A 23,028-nucleotide genomic window follows, 5' to 3' on the forward strand; every position below is an offset into this window, starting at 1 on the left:
AAGAGGACTGTGGGACAAATATGTCCCTGTGCAGCAGTGTAGAGCAATGGATTTGTTACTTGACCCTTGGCCAGGAAGCTGTAGGAATCAAATGTTATCTAGCACAGTTGTTGTACCCTGGAGTAAGGGGTGTCAGCTGAGCTGCTTCACCAATAGTCAAGTCGAATGAAAGACATTACAGAATACATGATACTCTGACAGCATTAAAGGTCCTCCTTATTGGTGTTCCGAGCCAAAGCACATTGGTGATGTTTCTCTTCCTACATTACCTGTACAAAAGATATTGGCCACGTATTCGTGAAATATCACAACCCAGCACTGACACACGCCCCTCACCACTTGAGTATGTGCATGTGGAATGGGGCTGTACATTGCATACAATTGTTTGCATCAGCAAGGCCATTTGTTGTGCCTGCTTGGTCTAATATACTGTGTATTTTGACTTTAAACCTCCCTGTGAATTTGGTCAACCGAATAATAGCAGTTCATCTCTGGTCTTATTGATGGTCAAAACAAACCACAGGCACTTTAGTGACATGCATTCTTGGAAACCCCGCTGTAGAGTTTCCATCAGGAATTGACTCTTATCTTCCCATAGAGGCAGATGTTGTATGTGGGAGTTACATTCCAGGACAGAGGCTAGATGTTTTTATGGCTGGGTAAATATAAAATTACTTAGATTATTCATAAGATTTAATCAAGTTTAAATATTTGTACATTCAAGTATTGTTTGAGCATAAATATTCAGCATCATGATACACACTGTATGACTATTCAGGAATAACAGGACATGACAGAAAAGTCAGACTCAAATCATTGTCTTTGGAGAGGTGTTTATTTGGCTACAGGGCTGGCAAGACAGACGCACTCTGTGGATGATAAATGTTCTTCAGCTTTCTCTCACAAGTTCCCTGAATGAAAAGTGCAAAGTAAAATAAACATGATAAACTCAAAGACCCCCCTGGAAAAACCTTTCTGATGCTCTTTTTCTTGTTCTTGCCCTCATTCTCTAATCTCTCCCTCATCATAAACCTGGATTTTTTGTTGTACAACAATTAATTGTGGTATTTTTTATAAACATAATAGAAAACAGGGGGTTTCTTGTACTGTTTAGCCTCTTTAAATGTGTTAATGCAAAGCAACTTAAAGGATTAGAAGGAAGTAGAGACTCAAACAGTGGGTTGGACAGTGTGCAATTAGCGGTTAGTGCAAACTTCCACACCGTAAGTGTCAAATGTTCACACCAGTAAGTCAACACTTTCTCTCTACTTGCAGCCGTCAGATTTTTTTCACTTTCTTGTATTTTTACCATATTAAGATGTACTAAACTATGCAAACTTTGTGATCTTCTACAGAGGTTTGTGATTAAAAATGAAATGTGTGATTCATTTTGTAATTTGCGTCATAGAATCTTCTAGCTCAAGTTCAACATTGAAAAGTTACCATCACGCATGCCCTGGACATGCCCCTCTTTAATCTTGGGGCTTTTTCAGAAAGGAGTGGCTGGTGTGTAACAACTAACTTTATGTCTTAAACAGCGATTAGAAAAAATACTGGATGCTAATCTCCCTTTTCACTCCGTGTAAACTACAAGATACTAATCTGCTGTCAAAGTTGCAATTGGTATTCAACGGAGGTGTACAATTCGCATTCAGAATGCCTACGCCCTTCTCATGAACTGAAAAAAAATCTGCTTCTTTAAACGTTTTAGGACACAGACACCCCGATATAGGGATTTGGTCCCGGAAAACCAATAGAAAACTAGCATGTTCAAAGCAACGTAAACCACGTATCCAATCAAAAAGCAGTTTGTTTAGAAGCCTTTGGAGAACGACAGTTAGCTTCCTGTAAACACGAGCTGGGGAGAGCTTATAGGAAAAACGAGTGAGAGAAACATATCTTCAGGAGTACGCTTCAATGGACGCACCAGTTACTTTGGACATTGGTGCATGCCACCAGAATGGGAACGTGGGTCAGACCGTTGCAGTTAAAATACCAGACAGACTGCTGAAGAGGGAACAGGAGAGACTAGAGGCAGTGGAACGGCGCAAAGAGGCAAAAGAGAGTCAGGCTGTCACGGAGGAAAAAAGCGATTTCTTTACCTGCAGCTTCAACGCTGAGAAAGCAGCTATTGAGGAGATGCTGTCTGGTTGTTCTGAGCTAGATCGCGACAAGGCTGTTCACGTTTTAGAAACGGTAACGTCCAAGATACAAACGCTGCAAAAATTTCTTAATGACAGTGTGGTTTTTCTGACCCAGTATGAGTTAAGGCAAGCGCAGGCTGCGGTACAGAGACTGCAGTGCACCTTGGCCGAGATGAGAGACCAGGCTCTCCCCAAGAAGAAATTTACCTTCCGATCGCGCCCTACAGTCACGACCAAAAGTGATGTCACTCAGGTTTCCAGTACAAGCGGTTCTCAGTGCTCCAAAATGGAGAATGACAGCCACGATGCCAGAGGTAGTGGCCATACGGCCATAAATGGGTACACGGGCGGTGAGCAATGTGGGTTTTCCAACGTCGACTCTAAGATTTTGACCAAGGGGGAGGAGGAGATTCGACAGAGGGACGTCCTACTAACTCACCTGTCAAATTGCAAAGTGAGACTTCTCGGCTGCCCGAGCACTCTGCACATCAAACACGTCCGGAACTCGCAGATACTGTGCGGGCCTGTGTCCAGTTCCGTTTTCGTTGACCAGGTCTCGGGCTGCAACCTCGCCTTTCCCTGTCAGCAGCTGCGAACCCACAACACCACCGACACAGACGTGTACCTTCACGTCACGAGCCGAGCGATCATCGAGGACTGTAGCAGGGTGCGCTTCGCCCCGTTCAGCTGGAGTTACCCGGGAATGGACACAGATTTCGAGGTGTCCGGACTGGACAGAGACAGAAACAACTGGTCTCTCATAGATGATTTTAATTGGCTTGCAGCAGACACTCCTTCACCGAACTGGACTCTCATTCCGGAGGCAGAGAGAAGATCTAACTGGGACTGAGAGATACACAGAGAAAAGGGTTCTGGTCTTTCAGTAATCAAGCTTTAAGATTCCAGCATATGAAACATTAATATGATGTACCACCAATAACCCCACTGCCTGCATGCACAACATGGCAGGGAAAGAATATCACTGCACTGTGTGAACCACAAATGAGTCAACAAGACATTCAGAGCTTGATTATGCTTGTTTTGAACAAGAAACAGCTTCTGTTCAGTCTTAATGCATATCAATACATGCACAACATATGCCCATAGTGGTTAATCAGCTCATTCACCAGGCTCCAGCCCAAAGAAGAGTGCATGAAATTACAGAATTACTGGAATCCAAATAAACAAAAACATCATGATGCCTGGGATTAATTAATATGTGATAGCTTATTATATGCCCATACATCACATGTGGTATCACCATGAGGCACACATTCCCTTTAAATTAATTTAAATTAAATTCCTGCGTCTGAAAGTGCCAAGACACATTACAACTGAAATGTCTGATGACTGTTAAGGCTGATACATTTGTTTTTATTCCCAAAAGGAATGTATCAGTTTTTTATATAAATGCTGAGCATATGTAAGCATAATGTTCTGCAGTTCATTAAAATGTTCCTAAGTGCTGTTGAAATATTTGGCCTTTGTTCAGACTGTCAGTAAAGTGAACATGTAGTGAGGTACCATTATTCTAGAATCACTTTTGGAATTGTTCTGTTGGAAAGACATGAAATCCATTTGAAGAAAACATAGGTTAACCCCCTTTATAAATGTCCTGGGCTGTGTCAAATAGGCTTACAATTTTAATACCTTGTATCCCTCCCTTCATTATTGGAGGTATTTTAGGCTACCCTTCTCATAGTGCCTGCTGAATAATTTGCCAGTTGTGCCAGCAACCATGAAAGGCCACTCTCACCGCACCCCCTGAAGAGACACACTAAAAAAAAAAAACCTCAAAAATACATTTATAATGAGTCACACATGTCTAAAAATAAATGGTGGCAATCAAACAATAAAAACATAGTCAACACAAATAAAAATGACTTAAGCTGAAATAAATAACGCTATACCTTTCATGAGTGCTCACCATCTTAAGCTTAGCTCTTTGAATGGAATGCATGTGGATTATTGAAATTGCATGCGTTAGGCCTAAAATGTTCATTTTACGTAGTATACTGGAACCAGGGCAAGTGTTAAATCCACAGTTTCAATTAAATTCTTGCCACATGATTTTTTTTGCTCAAGCTGCTCCCCCTGATTGTGGAATCTTTGGTACTGAGTACATGCTCTTTTGCTTCCTGTTGTCTGGTTTTTCACAACAACAGTGTGGGTAGCAGGTATTTATATACTTCAGAGGGGTATGTGAAGACACCCAAGCATACGCAGCAGTGCTGCTCATATCGGTTCTGTTGATCAAGAGAACATTACCCTTTAATGTGTACAGATTACACATACTGCAGCGGAACATTCAACTCAATTCAAGTCTATTTCTCAATAGTCACCCTTCCCACTGAGCTCTTGAAATAAAACCCTTATCACCAAGAATTTGTATGCTCTGGGGTGCACTGTGTCTAATGAAAGCCTTATCATAGAGAAACAAACAAAAAAGCACTATGTTGTTACCCAGGTAAAGAGACACAGGAATGCTAACTTCTGAATTTTCTGGCATGTGGTCTAACATTACATTACTGGCATTTAGCAGGTGCTCTTATCCAGAGTGACTTACATTGGCCACGGTTTTTCACAATTTTACCCATTTACGCAGCTGGGTATTTACTGAGCAATTGCAGGTTGGGAACCTTGCCCAAGGGTACAGCAGCAGCGTCCCAGCAGCGTCCCAGCTGGCCATCTTTTGGTTACAAGTCCTGCTCCTTAACCACTATGCTACACTGCCGCCCCCACAAGACATAAGAGACATAAGACATGAATGCTTTATTGTCATTGTTCACAAATTACAAATTGCACTTTAATCTGTGACAGTTTAAACATGACATTTATTTACATCATCCATTCTGGTGGTCAGTCTTTTCAGAAGAGCAGCAGATGGCAAAATACACATTGGTGAATAGGGAGAGGGAGAATATTGATAGTAAATAACCTATTCAGAGATATCTATAGCAAGACTACTAAATAAAAACATCTGATTCGGGAGATTGAGTTTGGGGTGTGATTATTCTTTTGAAATCTGTTTCATTAGTCTGTTGTGTTAGTGGTACAGCATCACCAGCTTGGAAAATCTCCCAAATGAAACAACTTTGAGAAGCAGATGAGCAACTGTTGCGTCTAATGTTATATCATGGTAAGCGCTGAAGAAGAGGACATCAGTATTGTGAGAAGTTGGCAGCACTAGTGTTGAACTACTGAAGATAACTGAACCTTTACATTGATCTTTTGTGAATCTCCTCCCATCCTCCAACAGGGGGTGCACTTTGAAGAATCCACAGATATGGTCTGGGTGTGAGTTGGTACAAAAAATAAATGGAACTCTAATTAGTTGAATTCAACGCGTTAGCTGTCAGAGACAAGCAGTTTGGACTTTGGGCTACCCCCACTTCACAAAATATTGTTTTGTACTGAATTAGAGGATGAATGGACCACTGGATCCTTGAGCAAATTCCTCTACCCTGTGGCAGAGCAGCAATACCACCCCTTCCTGCAGTGGACATTGGTTCCTCTCCCCACCATGCATTTTTCCTGCTCTCTTTACCTTTCGCGTTCCTCTGATGTGTGAACGGAAGCCCTGGTCTTAAGTCCATCTTTGGGAACCCTCACCTGGCCCCTTCAGCAGAGGCAAGGTTGACGCTGAAGCACCAAACCAATTATATTGTAAGACAGGAGATTAGAGCCAGGGGGCTCAGCTCCTGCTGGGGATTTCTGCAAATGGGATCAGGGCCGATTAGCGGGTTTAGGATGACGTACTGCAACTTTGAGTTTGATCATCGGGATCGTCGGCAAGCCACCTCCTTTTGCAGGAAAAGAACAACCAGAAAATACCTCAGCTGCCTGCGATCCTGTCATTTCGCGTTAATTTCTGTGGAAAAAAATCGCGATTTTCGGTGACGGAGACCCCCGTCGCCTACAATGGGCTTTCCTGGCATGCGGGTGGTCTGGACGGGTATGCAGAGGAAGAACCTCACAAAAGCGCCTTCTGCTGCTCCCTTCTGGAATGGATTACAAATTTCTTTCTAAACCTCCTCCTCAGCGCTGTCGTTCAGAGTTGTGCATTTTTTGATTTTTAAATTTTCACTGAAAAAGACAATTGAAAACTGAAAAATTGACAATTGAAAATTGAAAACTGAAAACTGAAAACTAAAACTAAAATCTTATTTCTGCCTGGAAACTTTATCTGTAAATCTTTAGGTTTTTTTGTGATTTGGGTAGGAGACATTTGGAGAGAGAATGGCGCTCATGAAAGTGAAATTCAACCTCCAGAAGCGGGTGAAGTTGGCCCAGGGACTGTGGGTGATGTACTGGCTGGCCGTCATGGCCGGCGTGCTGGTCTTCAGCATGGGGCTCTTCTTTAAGATCGAGCTGCGCAAGCGGAGCGAGATGATGGACAACAACGAGAGCCACTTCGTCCCCAACCTGCTCATCCTGGTGGGCGTGGTGGCGTGCGGCGTCAACGCCTTCGGCGGCAAGGTCTGCCACGACTCCCTGGACCCGGCCAAGTTCGCCAAGTGGAAGCCCATGCTCAAGCACTACCAGTGCGGCTGCATCTTCTTCAACGTGCTGCTCTTCCTCACGGCGCTCCTCTGCTTCTCCCTGCGCCTCTCATTGCAGTCCACGCTGGCCGAGGGCCTCAAGAATGGCATGAAGTACTACAAGGACACGGACACGCCTGGCCGCTGCTTCATGAAGAAGACCCTGGACATGATGCAGATCGAGTTCCGGTGCTGCGGCAACAACAACTACAGGGACTGGTTCGAGATCCAGTGGATCAGCAACCGATACCTGGACTTCAGCTCTGCTGAGGTCAAAGAGTGAGTATTCCTCTCTCCGCTTTGATGGCTTGAATTGCTGGGCAACAGACGGCTCTAATTTGTTTTTGAAGCACAGAAGTAGGCAGCAGAAAAGTGGTTTATAAAGTGGCTCCTGCTAGGTGTCTGTCCTGATGTGGGTTTTGGCTTGATACCACAGTAACCTTTGGATTGTACTGTGGGAACATTTTAGGATAGCCTTGTACTGATATAAATTGAACTATTATACGGAGACATGTGGTAGATATATGTGGAGTCAAAGTATATATTGAGCTGATGATGAGAGGTAGTGTATCAGTCATATAAATGGACACAGCAGTGTGGATGGGAAGTATTATAAGCTCAGCTCTGACACAAAACTGGAAAGGTTGAATCCACTACCAATGCTCCAGTTCCAATGGCTCTAACAGGACTGAGGGATCTGGGGGGTGGCTCAGAGGAGAAAGACAGATGTACCACTGGGGAGTGTGTCTGGTTTTAGCAAATACAAGATTTCAGAGTATATGTACTAAACACACAGGTGACAGAATGCTAATCATGGCTGTTGCCATATCTGCAGCGTCATTTACTCAATTTCATGAAAGTGTTACACGATTACCTGCTGTAAAGCCGTAAACCACCCTTGACTGGATGGAGGAAAGCACCAGAGAGCTGGACGGGGGCCAGTTCTCACTAAATACTTTCACAGGTAATCAGATGGCGTCGTGATTAAAAGCCAGGGTCATTAGGAACAACAGAAACCCAAAATAAACTAGGGCCTCTGTTAATGCATTCCATAGGTACAGTCCCTGGCCATGCCACTGAAATGACCATTATGTTACTTTGGTTGCTTCTTTGTGTAGTGTCATACATGAACTGATACACAGATGAAAAACACACACGCACAAACTCAGTGGTTCAGTGGATGTGAGTGAGAGGGGATAGGGTCGGGGGTCCTGATATCTCTATATACTGTATGTTATTCTTATTTAAAACAGTGATAGAGAGAGGGCAGCATTTTAAGTTGGTTTTGGGTCATAGCTGTATAGTTGGGTTATGAGGCAGGGGTTATAGCAGTAGAAGGGGACAGTGAGTAATTGGGATGGGGGGATTGAACTGATAGTTGTGGTAGGGGAGCAGGAACAGTGTAATTGGGTTTGGGGGTAGAATCAGGTCCGTGAGCCAGGTTCTGATTAGTGGATAATCCTTTGGGATCCCATTTCCATGTCCTTCACAGCTTACTGTCCCAACCAATCATAACAAGACCTGAGTGAGTTGCCAGTAATAGATACCGACACTAAAGGCAGTCAAAGCCAGAATGCCGTGTCATTGTGGCGGCAATATCATCGATTTCAAATATCCAACATGCCACATTCCACTTTTTAAACCTCATAGCAGTTGCAGCAGAGAAAGCATTTCTGTGTTTGTGTCCGTTTATGCAGTCCAAACGGATCAGAGAGAGGGTACAGAGTGAATGCGTGTGCGTGCATTGTGTGCATGTGCGTGTGTTTGTATGCTTATGCGTGTGCGTGCGAGTTTGTGTGGAGGGGTTCAAACGGAGGGGAATGTGTGTGCGTGAGGGGCGGAGAGAGGGGCGACCGCCACGGTCACGGATATCGATAATTGCAGAGGACAACAGATCATGACCGCCAATCCGTGCCCCTGTCACTCTCGCTCACGGGCGATCCCGTCAAGATGGATATGCTCATAAACCAGCTTTAGCGCTGCCCCATTCCTGTCACTCATACAGGTCTCCCTTAGCGACAGTCCAACCGGCAATTCCACCAAACCCGTTTTATTATGGGTACAATTCATTATCAACATTTTTGGTCACAGCACAGCACCTCACAAGCTGTTCTGCCCCTCTAGTTTAGCAAGGAGGGGCATCAAAACTTTATTCATTATCGATACTGAGATAAACCAATCACATGCCAGATTAGCAAGTTTGACCCAATTGACATTTGTGTTAACTCCAAGGTATAGAATGTGCCCTCGTCCCTATGTTGCCTGTTCACCTGTCTCAGACAAGTACAGTATTATTCCTGAGGAATACCCTAACATGCCCTAACAACCACTGACTTGATAAGTCCAACACAACCACCTCACGTACCTCAGCCTCTGTATAGCTTTGCAATGACTTTAGTTCTTTCATTGACCTGATAGTGATCTTTTAAAACATGCATCACACACTTTTGCATTCCAATGTGGCGCTTGTGGGATATGGTGGAATCGATCAACCTGCACGGTCTACAGACAGCAAAACGATGTTTTGACTGCTGTCACGGTGGAACTCATCTCCCTCGTGCCCAGTTTCCCGTGTTAAACGGCCCAAAGGGTTATCTCCATGGCGTGTTCAGCATCACGGCTGCATTGAGCATTTCGTCTCCTCATGCTTCTGTCGCTCTCTCTGTCTCTGTGCAGTCGTGTCCTGAGCAACGTGGAAGGGAAGTACCTGATGGACGGCGTCCCCTTCAGCTGCTGCAACCCCAGCTCCCCCAGGCCCTGCATCCAGTTCCAGCTCACCAACAACTCTGCCCACTACGACTACGACCACCACACCGAGGAGCTCAACATCTTCACGCACGGCTGCCGTGACGCCCTGCTCTCCTACTATGGGGGCATGATGAACAGCATTGGGGCCATGGTGCTGCTGTTCACCATCCTGGAGGTGAGTGGCAAACAGCAAGTGGTTGTGGGAAGTAAAAGGAAGCAGGGTGACTGCTTGCCTCACCGCACTCTTAAGCTTGTGATGGTCCTGATGGCTTGACCCTTCAGACGTAGAACAGTTAGCCTCTCACATAAGACCAATGAAGTCTTTAATTGATTGACCCAATCAAGAGCTTTAGTGGTCAGCGTCATGAGCGCAAGACGACTCAACAGCCCGGTCTCCAAACCTGAAAGAGACTGAACAAGATGGCTGCCCATGGTTTCTGCTTTCTGGTATCTCTCCTTAACGAGAGATCATCACCAGCACAGCTTGAAAGAAAGGGTAGAGGAGATCCAGTTAATGTTTTAGGCACTCCATTTGAGTGTGAGCTGTCTTATGAACTGGAGGTCTCTGGGTCATAGCATTTTGGCCTCACAGACAGCTCTCTACAGGTTTGACCTCTGACCTCTGGGCTTCAAAAAGATCTGAATCTCAGGGCTATAAGGCAGTGTGGGGTCTCTGGGCTCCATTTGTGGGGCAGATGAGCGCTGAGTCTGGTCTGTGTGCAGCACTGTAAGATCAGGCCTCTGAGCACTGCCATTATGAACCATGAGGCCAGCTGTAGCTATGAGTCAGATTCAGCCTCAGTACTCCCGCTCCCCCTGTGGAACAGTGTGAATGGGTCTGGCCTCAATTGGGACAATTTTACTGTCCTCTCAAGTCTACTGTTATCATTAGCCTAAGAAGACAGGATACATCAATAAACATCTGAGCATCATACATAAGTGAGGTAACCAGTACTGCCACTGTTGTAGCTTTACTTGAGTGCCTGCTTGTCTTGATTCAGTCTGGACACAAACAACTAACCCACTGCCAGCTACCCCATATTCCCTCATCTGCCAACTGGAATCAGATGCACTCATGTTTAGCCTCATGCACTGGTCACACATTATTGACCTCCTACAGTTAGTGTAGTAGCAGTCATGTCATTACTTTCCAGGCTTGCCTGTATTCTCAGAATAACCCCTGTGAGAAACACATTCACACCTTCATATGAGAGAGTGAGCAGGCCACACACTCTCACATTCACTGCTTTATGAAAGAGAGCAGACTTGTGAGCAGGTCACACACTGGATTTGGCCATCTGCTGAGTCTGAGGAATTCTCATAGTGAGCAAACACCATCAATAAACTGGTATAAGGGCTTTCTCGGATTAATCTCTCCTGATTACAGTGTATGCAACAATTAAAGGAACCTAGAAATAGTTGTGCTTACGTAAGTGGGGCATCAATGTGGCACGGAGTATCAGAGCTGTGACTGTGCTGTGACTCCAAGGATCAGAGTTTCCCTGAAGAGGTAATCTTGATGATTGTCAACAGGCCATCTTCCTGGAGACAGGATCTTAAACCTGGGTATTTTTGAACCTCAAACCCTGGTTTTCAAGGACATTAGTGTTGATCTTTAAAACTACTGAGAAATCAGAGCGATTTAAAAAGTGCAGCTGTGTTTTTGGTCTCATTGATGAAGCGTTAAGACTTGAGTATATTTTAGATGCAGTCTTTGGAGAGGGAAAGTGTGTCAGCCAGGACAAATTAAACAACCATGTAACAACCCAGTATACATGGATATCAGTAACCTTTGGACAACTTAAAACGTCAAGGGAGTTATGGTTTTACAATGAGCAGCAGAGTAAAGAGAGGCTTGGAGAGTTTCACTTTTCAAGTGTGTGAGATAATGGAACAGTTTTGATGTATCTGTGCAAACATTCTTGAGAAACTCCATGGATCTCACTGTCACAAAGAACCAAATTCACATGCAAATTCATGTAATTTTGCTTCAGTGGTTCAACCATTTAATATACAATTGTAATATTTAGTAAAATCAGGTTGAGTATCTGGCTGAGGATAATTATCCCACAAATGCATGAGCTGAACACTTTGTATCATTGCAGTCAGTAATGCAGTTTACTCTTGTGGGCCTACAGGTGGGAGTGTTGGTGGGGCTGCAGTACATGAAGACTTCCTTGGAGACCATCTCCAACCCCGAAGACCCAGAGTGTGAGAGTGAGGGCTGGGTACTAGAGAAGACTGTGAAGGAGACCATGGCTGAGTACATGGAGAAGATCAAGGCTCTCACCAAGGGAAATCAGGTGCAGGAGGGTGGGGAGGCGCAGGCGGTTGCCACAGTGAGCTGAGTGGGTCCCACCCACTGGAAATGAGACCACTCCCTCCCATAGGAGAGAGAGCCAGAGAGAGAAATTCTCTCATTGACACACGCACCACTCCGAATACCAAAAAAAAAACAAAATGGTACCCAAAAAATTCCTCACATGGAGAACAAAGATAGAATGTGAGCATATATATGTGAATACATTTGTCCATATAATTGTGTATATATTGAATGATTTTTTTAAAGAGTATGTCTAAAAAAAATTCACAAATTTATTCGTCACCCGGTGAAATCAATTCTGTAAAATAATGTGACTAGATCTTGAGATGAAAAAAGAAACCCTGCCTCTCCCCACAGCTCCTCCTGCTTTGCAAAATAGGGCCAGATCAGAGTACATGCCCAAAAATTACCCTCATTCCACCCTCCTTAAAATGTTTTCATTCAAATTTTTTTTTTTAAATTCTGTATCCTAAAACAAGTCTTTGGTAGGTGGATATATAACCCGATGGCCACGTGTTCTAAGTGTGTGTGTTTGTGTCTGTGTAATGATGCACGCTGAGGCCACAGTTTTGATTGGTCTTGCAACGGCGAGGCAATACCATTTGTCAGCGCTCTGCTCCCCCTCACCCCTGACCCATTGCTGTTGGGATAGGGTCAGTGACCCTGACCTTATTGCTATTTCATGCTTAAGTCTGTTTAAAAATGCTACCAACAATCTACAGTCCTAGGCTAAACCATTTCAGAGGGAGGGTGGGGGCTGCAGTGTCAGAAACACACTTTCTCCTGGTGTATTATATCGAGTAGTTGTCGCACTGGCTACTTTCCACAGTCCCAGCCTGCACGTCCCTGCTTTGACCAACGACTGAACCAAACCCAGGAGCTTACAAGCAATTACAGATCCACTTCTATATTCTTACACACACTCTAACATACCCACCTCTCATACACACACATACACACACACTGTGCTGCTATCGGGGTAGATATCTGCAGGTCTTAAGAAGCAAGTTAACGCATGGTTGGCACACTGTTAAGGGGCTGATGTTAGAAAGACAGCTCTTTCCTGCCAACGTGCTAGAAGATGAAAGAATCTGTGGGCAGGTAGAGAAAGGAAGTTGACAGCATTGCAGTTAAACATCACCCCTGCGTGAGTACTTAGATGCTGACAGTTTGATTTTTTTTTTCCCAGTTTGATTGTACAAATAAGAAACAAACGATTTTAATGTCGCTAAGTCTTGAAAATGACAAGTTGTAATGTTAACCTTTTTTCTTTTCTTCCTTCGTAATGTTGACAGGTAACCCTCTCCTGTAAATTTTTGACTTTGGTCAGCAGTGTAATCTGTCTTGTGGGGTCTGGCAGAGTAGATGGGCTGTCTGCCCTATCAGATAAAGGATGTATGTAATGAGACCGAGCATGTCTGTCCCGCGCGATCTGAGCGAGTTTGCTGTTAGGCTGTCTGCTGCTTCCACATAGGCTTCGCATAAAAAGCATCTGTCCTGCACAATGCAACACGAAGACACTTCTGTGCAAACAGAAACTGTCTGCGAGGAAACCTTTGGAACGGGACGGCGACGTCCTGCGGCCGACTCCGTCAGACGGAGGAAGACGAGTCGGAAAGGTTGGATGGTGGGGTCCTATGTGCCGCCACCGCCCCCCACACCCTTCCCCTGCCCCCAAACCTCTTACAAGTTACAAAAGGTGGGGGGGGGGGGGCTTCCAGCATCCAAGCTACATGGGGATGGGGGGGGCCTAATCCAAGGGTGACCTGGAGGTGTGTCCGAGGATTGAGGGAGGAAGACATTGGTATTGGCAGCTACACTTCCTCAAGACTAGTGGGGTGAGATCTCACCGACTGCTCCACCTCACCCCCTACACCCAATGCCGAGCAGGGCTGGGTGTTCACTGGGGTCTCCTTAGGGGTGAGGGTCAGGGCTAGTGGTTCACGTGCACTTAGCACTTCCATGTAATACACCGAGCCAGCAGTCAGAGATGCCTCCTTATCACAAACTAAGAGCTGAGACTACTGGAAAACTGGTAAACCAACTGAGAACTGGTGAATGTAAACAACTTACCATCAATAGGTAATTTTTTAATGTCATAGCTACTCTTCAAATATGTAAATAGGTTACAATCTAATCAAGTTTTTTGTTTGTGTCTGACATAGCTGTTTTTCTTGTGACTCTGAATAAAGTTTAGCAGTGTGTGGTGTCCATTATGCATCTCTGGTCTGTTTAAATATGTTGTGGGGAGCTTTGGTTGTTGAGTTCAGATTGGGCACCACTTTGAGTCCAAGTCAAAGGGTTGGAATTTCCACCAAACCTCAACGACCAATGCGGGATTCCCAGTGGCCTGACTTTCATTACGCTTCAATTCAAAGACAGCATCAGCAGTAGTATGAGTTTAGAATAAATCCCGCAGCATAAATATCTGCTTTGTCATGCTGCAAACAGAAGGTAGCAGGTTAGGTTGAGGCACGGGTTGAAGGGGGCACAGGAAATGGGATGTGGAGGGCAGCCAAGGAAGATGTTAAGAACTTAGAGGGAGGTCTGCTTTGCCTGATGGGATCAATAAGTTTAACATGAGGATTCCTCTCACCAGGGGCCCGGTACTATTCGGGACACAGGTGGCGTGTGGACTTTTGTCTGCTAATACCAATACACACGCATAACAGAGCACCATCTAAAGGAGGGATAAGTCTTTTTTTACTTCAGTGAAACACACGCACAACTGAGGATTCTCTACCAGACACAAAATGGCCACCCTGCTTTACACATTTCTAAATATCCTTAAAGCCTGTGCATTTTCTCACTGATACGGGCAGCAATAAGACGTTTCACACTTCAGCTTAGTTTTTGCACTTTACATGTGGATATTATGTTGAAGTAATAATACAAATTAGGACCATGTGCAGTGGTGGATTTGTTGGAAGGACCTGAAGCACCTCAAAGAGATGTCCACACCACATTCACAGGAGATTCCCAATCAGTTTAACTGCAGTGCTGAGACCACCAGAGGATATCAACAAATTTCTGGTACAAGAGACTCATGAACAAATGTCCTTGCGCAGGGTAACAGACGAAAGTTGGTATTTTCCTCATTTGTTCAGTTGTACATGTAGTCTTACTGAACAGTGCTCTCAATACTTTGCACATGGCTACAACAGTACCTCACTTGGGGTTCAGACTGGCAACTTCCATGTTACAGACCCAGTTCCTTAACCCATAAGAAAGAAGGTAGGGTTTGGGACACTAGTACTATAGGAAACAGCGGGAGGTGTTGGACAGCTTCTGTTTGGACGAAGAAAGGGAGAGTAAAAACTTACTAAAGTTTAGAGGTGAATGTGGGACAGTGAATGGGGACAAACAGTACAGATAATCTCAGCTGGCAAAGACACGCAGCAGAGGGTAACGAGGACGACTTTCTTCTAGTACATTCTCTGGCCCAAAGCATATAAACAGCGTCTGAGGAGATAAGGGCCGTAAGCCGCTTTGATGCTCAGATTAGCCTCCTGTCAGGTGACGCAGGGAAATGTTCAAAGCACCTGGATGCAGGGACGGGTACGTTCTGTAGGACACTCCTGTCTTTACCTGTAGTGTTAAACATATCTCCTATACAGCAGGAGAACCCAAGCAGGTAGCCAGGTGGAAAGAAACTGCTCAGTGCACACCTGCACAGGGCAAGACGGCTGGTTTGAAGGGAAAAGGAGCAGGGCTTCCTTCATCTTTACCTGTCTCTGCTGATGCCCATATGCGATACCTTACATGTGCATATTCACTTACCCATTTATACAGGCAAGTCTTTTGGCCACAATCGTGGCAAAGTGTCAGCAGTATCAGCGCACTGGGTCCAAATCAGCAACCTCCCAAATCTGAATACTATCACTGTTTGTACTGTCCTTCAGCCTGAAGCGGTGGTGGTGGGAAGGGGGGGGGTTGGGTCGGTGGATGGTCTTGGGGTCGTTGGGTGGGGGGGTCCAGTCCAGGCCACTGTCCTAATCCTCTTTCCCGGCTCAGGTGACTCTCCTGAGCGTGCTGACCGGTGCACTAGAAGGACTCGGCCTGGGGCGTTCCGACAGAACTGGGGCAATACCAAAAGCAGGGCGGGGCTGCCGCTCGCAGCACCTGGGTCATTACTGCCATAACCAGGTCACACACAGATCAGCATGCGCGTGTACACACACGCGCACGCACGCGCACGCACGCGCCGCATCTCACGCCCCAAAACCCAGACCTCCAATCCAAGCCACATTTTTTTAATGCATTTATTTCATTATTGTTTTACAATATAGTACAATGTACCCATTTATACAAGAATTCACATATTAACAAGTCTGTTCATTACATGTGATGATGTCTCCTCAATACTGGAAGCATGTCATAGAATGGGCGGGGGGGAAGGTTACCATGAGAACTTATGTAATGGGTAGGGACCGGATCAAAAGAAGACGAGAACATGGGTTCGTTATCCTTCCACAGAGAGCGTGTCACGTTTTTACTCGTCCTGCTCGGTTTATGAGGGCCCTTCCTCACACGAGCAGCTCCTCCGCACCATGCGGTCCGTTATTCCTGGCGCTGCGGTTCGACTGCTGTCACAGCTCCAGGGGAGCCGAGGATCAAGCAACGGTTGCACGAAAATAGTGACACGTAAATGTAATTTCTGTGAAAAGCCACCCAGAGCTTTGAGTACTGAATTAAATAAAAAAAAAAAAAGTCCACGCACTGAGAACTCCACATTTACCAAAAAAAAAAAAAAAAAACGAAACCAGAAAACAAATGCGCAACTGAACAGGAGCACTTAATTAATCTGCGTTTCCCACCTGGAGACTGCCCACCCTCCCCAAATTTCTGTGCAGGGTAAGAATTCACTTAAATACCAAGCATTATAAAACATACAAAGAAATGACAACAACCCAGAAACACGAAGCGCTGAAGTCTAAATACATTCAGAGTAAGACAAACACACTCCATAGATCAGAGGAAATGATACTGAGAGACCACAGATGTCTGCTTTCACCCAGCTCCGTTCAGAGTTCTCTGAGAGCAGTTCTGTGTATCAGAAAACGGTCTCCATGAGGGGGTGAGAGTTGGGGGTTTGGGGGGGGGGGGGGGGGACAGAGCGTAAACCGCGCTCCACCCACTTATTGGTCACAGCTTCACTTCCTGTGTGTGTGTGGGGGCTATGAAAACATTCTTCTGCACCAAGACATACAGTCTGAACCACCTCTCCCAAAGACTACCCTCACTGCCAACGCAAACCACACACACACACACACACATACACATACACACACACACACACACACACACACACACACACACACACACACACACACACAAACACACATACACACACACACACACACAAACAAACACACAAACACACATACACACACACACATACACACACACACACACACACACACACACACACACACACACACACACACACATATTCCTGGGAAAAACAGACATCAAACACACATCCAGAAGGCAGACGCGCAAACACACATATGCCAACATGCACACGTCACTAGGACACACACTTCTCAGTATTAGCTTGTATTCACTGCACATTTATGTGTTGGGGGTTTCTTTAAACATACGCAGTTCAATTTGTTAAAGTGAACACAAGTGTGAAGGAGGGGATAGGGGTATGCCCCCCAGACACCCCTGCGCCCCCAATACTGAAGTCACCGGATATAAAACACACATCTGCGGAGGGCAGAGACATGGGCCAACCTCAAGAGGGCACTGCCATGGTGTGGAGAACGTCCTGCAATGAGCTACTGTTGACTTATCTGAAATGCTGCTTCTGCGCAGAGACAAAATTGTGCTTGCTCAAAATTACCAGAATTGTTTCATTTAAAGCAAAACAGCGGTTAATAAATCAATACTTGAGCCATCTATCCTAAAAATAACTTAAGTATTTTATGTTTTATGTATATGTATATAGATATACACAAAACATAAAATGTATGTATGTATGTATGTATGTATGAATAAACAGAAATGAAATGCCATTCCTAAAGTGTTACTCTCGAGTATTCATTGCGCTTCAGAGCCAGTCACTTGCTGCTCAACGCATGGCTAAATGTCTTATATATTTAAATGACAAAGAAAAGAGACGCAATCTTGCCGGATAGAATAGCAAAAGAATAGGTAAACTACATGCATTCATCCTCTCTCAGACAGAGTGAGTGAGGGAGGGAGAGAGGGGCACAGAGGCGGGGCCTCTTTGCCACAGCGACCCCCGTCCTGTGTGCAGAACCCCTGGGTCTGAGAACAAGACTGTCCGACCGTGGGCCTGGACATGCCTGGTGGGTGTGGCTCAAGGGTTGACCATGTGTGACATCACAAGTGCTGCCAGTCGATGCCCACCAGTGTCTGGTTGGCCTCTTGGGCGTGGCCAATCTCCTCCGTGATGCTGTGCTGGCGCCAGAGCTTCTGGATCTTCCGATACCTCTCCCTGCACAGGTGCAGCGGGTTCCCCCGTCTGAACACAGAGGGGAGAGAGGAAAGCTGAATACACAGAGAATGAAGGAGGACAGCTGAACGCTGTAGAAAAGCTGAACACAGTGGTACGGAAAGAATGAAAGAGGAGAGCTGAATACTGTCGAACACAGAGAAGAGAGAAAAGAGGGAGACGGGAGGGAGAGGGGAGCGAGAGAGAGAGACCAAGACAGAGAAAAAGCATGAAAAAGAGGTAGGGCTGAGCAGCGCTAATAACAGTCTGGCTCTCACCTGAGGCCCTGGTCTGTCTCGCCGTAGTCGTCCAGGTAGGGCGGAGCGTAGAAGCAGCCCTTCGTCTTTCCAGCCAGGAACAGCACCTGGCTCTCTCTGACCCTGCAGCAGAGCACCAGACTCCGTTTAAATCACACATGCATAGACACCCACAACAACGGCAACTCCATCCCCCCCGAGAGACAGGCCGATTCCACAGGAGCGTTTCCATACCCCACGTGGGCCAGTGGAGCAAGGCGAGCTGTCGGAGGCTTACCTGAGGAAGATGCCGACGCCGGCTCCGCAGCTGAAGGTGTGTGCGGTGCAGGCCCCCACGTCCTCGCTCTCCAGCTCCGTCTGGCAGCAATAGCTCTGGGAGCACAGCATGGTGCCGCACACCAGGCACAGGGTGGGTGCCCGCGACTTGTCCCCGCCAGATTTGGGGCACCTGGGTGAGGGAGTACACCTCAAGTCACTCATCAAAGTCAATGCAGCAAGACTTTAAATGTTCACAAAGTCACTGTTGCCATGCACATTTATAAAATCCTGGTTTCATGCTGCACGGAATGTCTTTGCACGTGGAAGAATGGCAAATAAAATTACCAACGCCAAGGCAAGCAAAAAAAACTTACGTGAAGCTCGAGGCTTGGTTGATGAGGGCGCTGTAGTCATCTGGGAGGTCAATCAGTCGGTTGGACTCCCGAGGGAAGCTGAGTGTGATGAGAAAAGAACCTGGTCAACCTTCAACCCAAAAGCCACCTGACCACCGTTTTCCATCTGTAGCCTCTCCAGAGCTGGACCCCTGGGGACCGAGGGGCGGAGGGAGCAGAACTAACCTGATGAGGGGGCCGCCGGCCTGGAGGTACTCCCGCACGTACGGGTGAGAGCACCACCTGCAGGAGAGGAGGACACGATGAACACATCTGCCCAAAAAAAGCTGAACGCACAACAGGCATGCGAATCTCTCATATTTACCAATCACAGTGCACACATCAAGCAGTCAGGGAATGGGCACGACAGAGAGGGGGAGACAGGAGGGGAGGAGACAGGATAATGTGGGGTGTGGAGAGAGGGAGGGGAGAAGGGAGAGAAGAGACATGGTGTAGGGGTGAGTACCCTTCCAGCAGGGGGTCCAGCAGGTCCCTGTGACTGTGGTAGAGCTGCAGCAGGTTGGAGGGCAGACAGAGGTACGCGCACAACTGCTCCCACTGACCTGGGCCCAGAGCTAGAGACAGAGAGAGAGGAGTTTAAGCACGTACGCTTACTGTGCAGCTGTGTGTCTGGCCGTACTGTGTGCTGCTGATTGCTACGTCCATGTCGTGCGGGTGTGCTCACCATGCAGCTCCGGTGGGGTGGGCACCCCGTTGAGGTGGTGGAAGAAGAGCGCCGCGCCCCTCAGGTAGGGGAGGATCCCCGCCTTCACGCAGCGCCAGAGGTGCCAGCCCGAGCCCACCTCACGCAAGGTGCTGAAACCAAACAGAGCCGGAACCTCTCATCAGTTACACTGCTGAGCATCGGCTGGGCAGTGTTCCTATTGGGCCGCTGGGGACCACGTGCGGCTGGCCCTTCTAGCTTCTCTTACCTGCCCAGGTGTGTCCCGAGAAGGCTGTAGAGGTGGCAGATGCCCTCCTCCTCCTCCTCATCTCCGCCCCCGCTCTCCTGCTCCATCGTCATCTCCGCTGTGGGCGCACACACGTCACATGTCACTCTCCAGCTCTGACACGACACACCGCCGGCCCACACCTCCACTCACACAGGCAGCATAGGCAATGAGCTCCTCCCTGAACTCACTGCATCTAGAACCAATGTGGGCCAATCAGAGGCCATCAGAAAAGCCACAGCTCGACCAACGGCAGGAGGAGCTCTGCTCACCTGGCACAGAGGTTAGCAGGATCTGGACGATGTGCGCCACGGTGACCAGGTGGAACAGGTGCAGCTGGGCCCCGTCCACACTGAGACCTGAGGAGTCCTGGCAGTGAACTGAGGGGTAGGACAGGACCAAACTCACCTGAGAGACAGAGAGAGGGTTACTTACTGCAACACATCCTCTAGCAACACAAGCGTATACTTTCTCCGGAAATAAAGCTGACTAAATTGATCTTGAGTTGGAAAAGAGGAAAAGAACAACAGAGTAAAAGAGAGACAGAGACAGAAAGAGGGAGAAAGGAGGAGTGACAGGGGAGATGTGAGGAATGGAGGAGGATGAGAGGAGGGAAAGAGATTTTTCACAGGGTGACAGAGAGACCATGATGTCCCTTTGGCTCTGAAAGGCTGCACAGTTAAAGGAACTGTAGGACTGGAGCTACAGAAGGGGAGGCACTCACCAGCAGGTGGAACATGTCTACTTCCAGGATACAGTGGGAGCTCTCCACCTGCGGGTCTGGAACCAGCACTGTGGGAATAAAGAACCTCATCAGTACACCTTTCTACAGCAGTATACACACGCACGCACGCGCACACACACGCATACCTAACAACAACTCAAAGCCCCCAAGGAATCTGCTGTTATGCTGGACCTGTTTCTGAAGTCCAGCAGAATGCACAACTCAGCAATCCTGTCGCACGTAGTCCCCTGTCCAGCAGGGGGGGGGGGGGGGGGGGGGTTCCGGGTTTCCCGGGCTACAGGACTCACCTGCTAACAGTCTGATGAAATGGGCCTGCACGGAGGGCAGAGACGAGACGGTCCAGCAAGCCGAGCCGAACCTGGTCAATGACCTCAGGCAGTCGTCCTGCACAAAAGGAAACATCACCGTCAGAGCTGCAGTCTTTAACATTCAGGGGCAACACTGTGGTGCAGTGGTAAGGAGTAGGGTTTGTAACCCAAACGGTTAATGACTAGATTCACAGGTGGGCCACTGTTGTATTCCTGGGCAAAGTACTAAACCTGAATAAACAAATTATCAAGCTTTTTCAATGGATAACATGTAAATGTCATTAGCTACGTTAGTGCTCTGGATAGGAGTGTCTGCTTAGCCTAATACAGCAGTGCAGAAATCCACACACAGAGACCCCCTTCTCGTGCTTCTGCCTTCCCTCTCTCTCTCTTCCTCCCTTCTCTGCCTCCCTCATACATCTCGCCCTGTCTCCTTTCTTCCTTCTCCTGCTGTCTATCCTCCCCTCCCCGCTCTCTGTGACCCCACCCCTGTGAGTACACTCCCAAACGAAAGTGAGGTGGGCATTACCTGTCTGCAAGGTAAACTCCCAAATAATGGCTTCTCCTCGTCCACCAGCAGTCGCTCTGAACGGAGAAAAAAAGAGGCAGAACTCAGAACGATACAGCGCAGACATCCCTGACGACAACACTGTCCCACTGACTGTATGATGTGTACGAAGCATGCTGTGACTTCAGCTGGGAATTTGAATGCCTGTCAACAAAAATGCAGTCCTTAAGCTATTTTTGAAATTCTGCTGTACTAAGTGAGTGTAATAGTAACACCGGATGACAGCGTAGCATAATGTTAAGGATCAGGACTCGGAACCGAAAGGTTGCCTGTTCAGTGACCCGCTTGGGTTACTGCTGTTGTACACTTGGCCAAGGTACTTAACCCAAAATACCCAGCTGTATAAATGGACGTGTAAGAAGTGTAACCGATGCAAGTTGCTCTGGATAAGAGCATCTGCTAAATGCCAATAATGCAATGTAACAAATATGGGAACACGTAATGCCTCTGACATTGGACAAAGGATGAAGAAGGTAATGGGAATTTTCTCTCTGGAAGGAGGTTGCATAACCGATTTGAGGGGTGGCGGTTTTGGGAACTGACCGATGGACTGGATGGTATAGGCACAGCTGCCCCAGCACATGATGGGGACTCGGGGGTCCTCCTCGTTGGGGTGGACCTTAAGGCCAACTTTGTACGTCGCCGTCCCGAACGTGGTGAGCATCTCCTTTATGGTGCTGGAATATGGGTTCCTGAAGGACAGAGAGAGGACAACAACTAAGAACCCACAGCCTTAAAACCCAATAACGTAACTCCCTCTCCTTACGGCACAGCCACTTTCCACATCACCAGCTGCAATATCTGACCAGTTACAGCATTTCCATTCTCAACCCCAACTTCCTGTCCTTCTGCCACAGGTCCCTGCTCGAATCCCCTGACAATCCACGACACCAGATAATTCCCACTTTCTCCTGGAGACAGGGAAAGACTAAGGATTACTGGAACACACCCACAGAGTGCAGAGCTTTGTTTTGCCACAATAAAACCCTACTTTTCACACCCTGTCTTTTTCCCATCTGAAATCCACCCCCTTTCTACCTCCTGATACGCCATTCATAGCCACATCATCTCTCCCTTTTCCCACACTTTGCTCCTTTTCCTCTCTGTCCCGCTAATTCTGAGTTAAAGCGGCCTCCAGCTGCTCGGCTGGCTGGGTCTGTGCTCACTTGGGAATTTGGTCAGGTGTGAAGCCCTCTGGGGGAGCGCACTCTTCCATCCTATCAGCATCATCAACAGCTCCAGCACCTGCAATTACACAGAACCGCCGCTATCATGACAAGCTACACACACGGACACACATTCTCACAAATGGACACACACAAGTACATACT

The 23,028-nt window shown here is 47.0% G+C and overlaps 3 protein-coding genes across 3 annotated transcripts in view; 2 read left to right on the forward strand and 1 right to left on the reverse strand.

Annotated features, from left to right (window-relative positions):
- The first annotated feature begins 1,842 nt into the window (after positions 1–1,842).
- Positions 1,843–3,442, forward strand: LOC118790411 (tubulin-specific chaperone C-like). The gene has a single exon (XM_036547314.1). It carries the CDS (start codon positions 1,918–1,920, stop codon positions 2,992–2,994), a length of 1,077 nt encoding a protein of 358 aa, XP_036403207.1. The 5' UTR covers positions 1,843–1,917; the 3' UTR covers positions 2,995–3,442.
- Positions 3,443–6,383: 2,941 nt separating this feature from the next.
- LOC118790229 (peripherin-2-like) lies at positions 6,384–11,781 on the forward strand. The gene is made up of 3 exons (XM_036547123.1): positions 6,384–6,964; positions 9,362–9,608; positions 11,572–11,781. The coding sequence occupies exons 1-3, from the start codon at positions 6,384–6,386 to the stop codon at positions 11,779–11,781; spliced, it is 1,038 nt and encodes a 345-aa protein (XP_036403016.1).
- A 5,373-nt stretch (positions 11,782–17,154) lies between these two features.
- The window catches only part of ubr2 (ubiquitin protein ligase E3 component n-recognin 2), a 32,567-nt gene continuing 26,693 nt past the window's right edge, over positions 17,155–23,028 (reverse strand). Inside the window, exons 34-47 of the mRNA XM_036546477.1 lie at positions 22,864–22,942; positions 22,241–22,389; positions 21,659–21,714; positions 21,109–21,205; positions 20,801–20,868; positions 20,349–20,484; positions 20,059–20,155; positions 19,812–19,942; positions 19,593–19,701; positions 19,313–19,369; positions 19,109–19,186; positions 18,754–18,924; positions 18,498–18,599; positions 17,155–18,249 (exon numbers count right to left, since the gene is read on the reverse strand). Of these exons, the coding sequence (XP_036402370.1) occupies positions 18,108–18,249; positions 18,498–18,599; positions 18,754–18,924; positions 19,109–19,186; positions 19,313–19,369; positions 19,593–19,701; positions 19,812–19,942; positions 20,059–20,155; positions 20,349–20,484; positions 20,801–20,868; positions 21,109–21,205; positions 21,659–21,714; positions 22,241–22,389; positions 22,864–22,942 (1,472 nt within the window). The 3' untranslated portion in view covers positions 17,155–18,107. The remainder of the gene's footprint in view (positions 18,250–18,497; positions 18,600–18,753; positions 18,925–19,108; positions 19,187–19,312; positions 19,370–19,592; positions 19,702–19,811; positions 19,943–20,058; positions 20,156–20,348; positions 20,485–20,800; positions 20,869–21,108; positions 21,206–21,658; positions 21,715–22,240; positions 22,390–22,863; positions 22,943–23,028) is intronic.

This window comes from Megalops cyprinoides, chromosome 15 (assembly GCF_013368585.1).
Source record: "Megalops cyprinoides isolate fMegCyp1 chromosome 15, fMegCyp1.pri, whole genome shotgun sequence".
Taxonomy (NCBI): domain Eukaryota; kingdom Metazoa; phylum Chordata; class Actinopteri; order Elopiformes; family Megalopidae; genus Megalops; species Megalops cyprinoides.

What these genes read in the sequence shown, in the direction of transcription:
- LOC118790411 (XM_036547314.1), top strand. Translation starts at nt 1,918, where the DNA reads ATGGACGCACCAGTTACTTTGGACATTGGTGCATGCCACCAGAATGGG.
- LOC118790229 (XM_036547123.1), top strand. Translation starts at nt 6,384, where the DNA reads ATGGCGCTCATGAAAGTGAAATTCAACCTCCAGAAGCGGGTGAAGTTG. An exon ending in AGCTCTGCTGAGGTCAAAGA is followed by an intron (nt 6,965 to 9,361) that starts GTGAGTATTCCT and finishes GTCTCTGTGCAG; the next exon opens with TCGTGTCCTGAGCAACGTGG. An exon ending in TGCTGTTCACCATCCTGGAG is followed by an intron (nt 9,609 to 11,571) that starts GTGAGTGGCAAA and finishes GTGGGCCTACAG; the next exon opens with GTGGGAGTGTTGGTGGGGCT.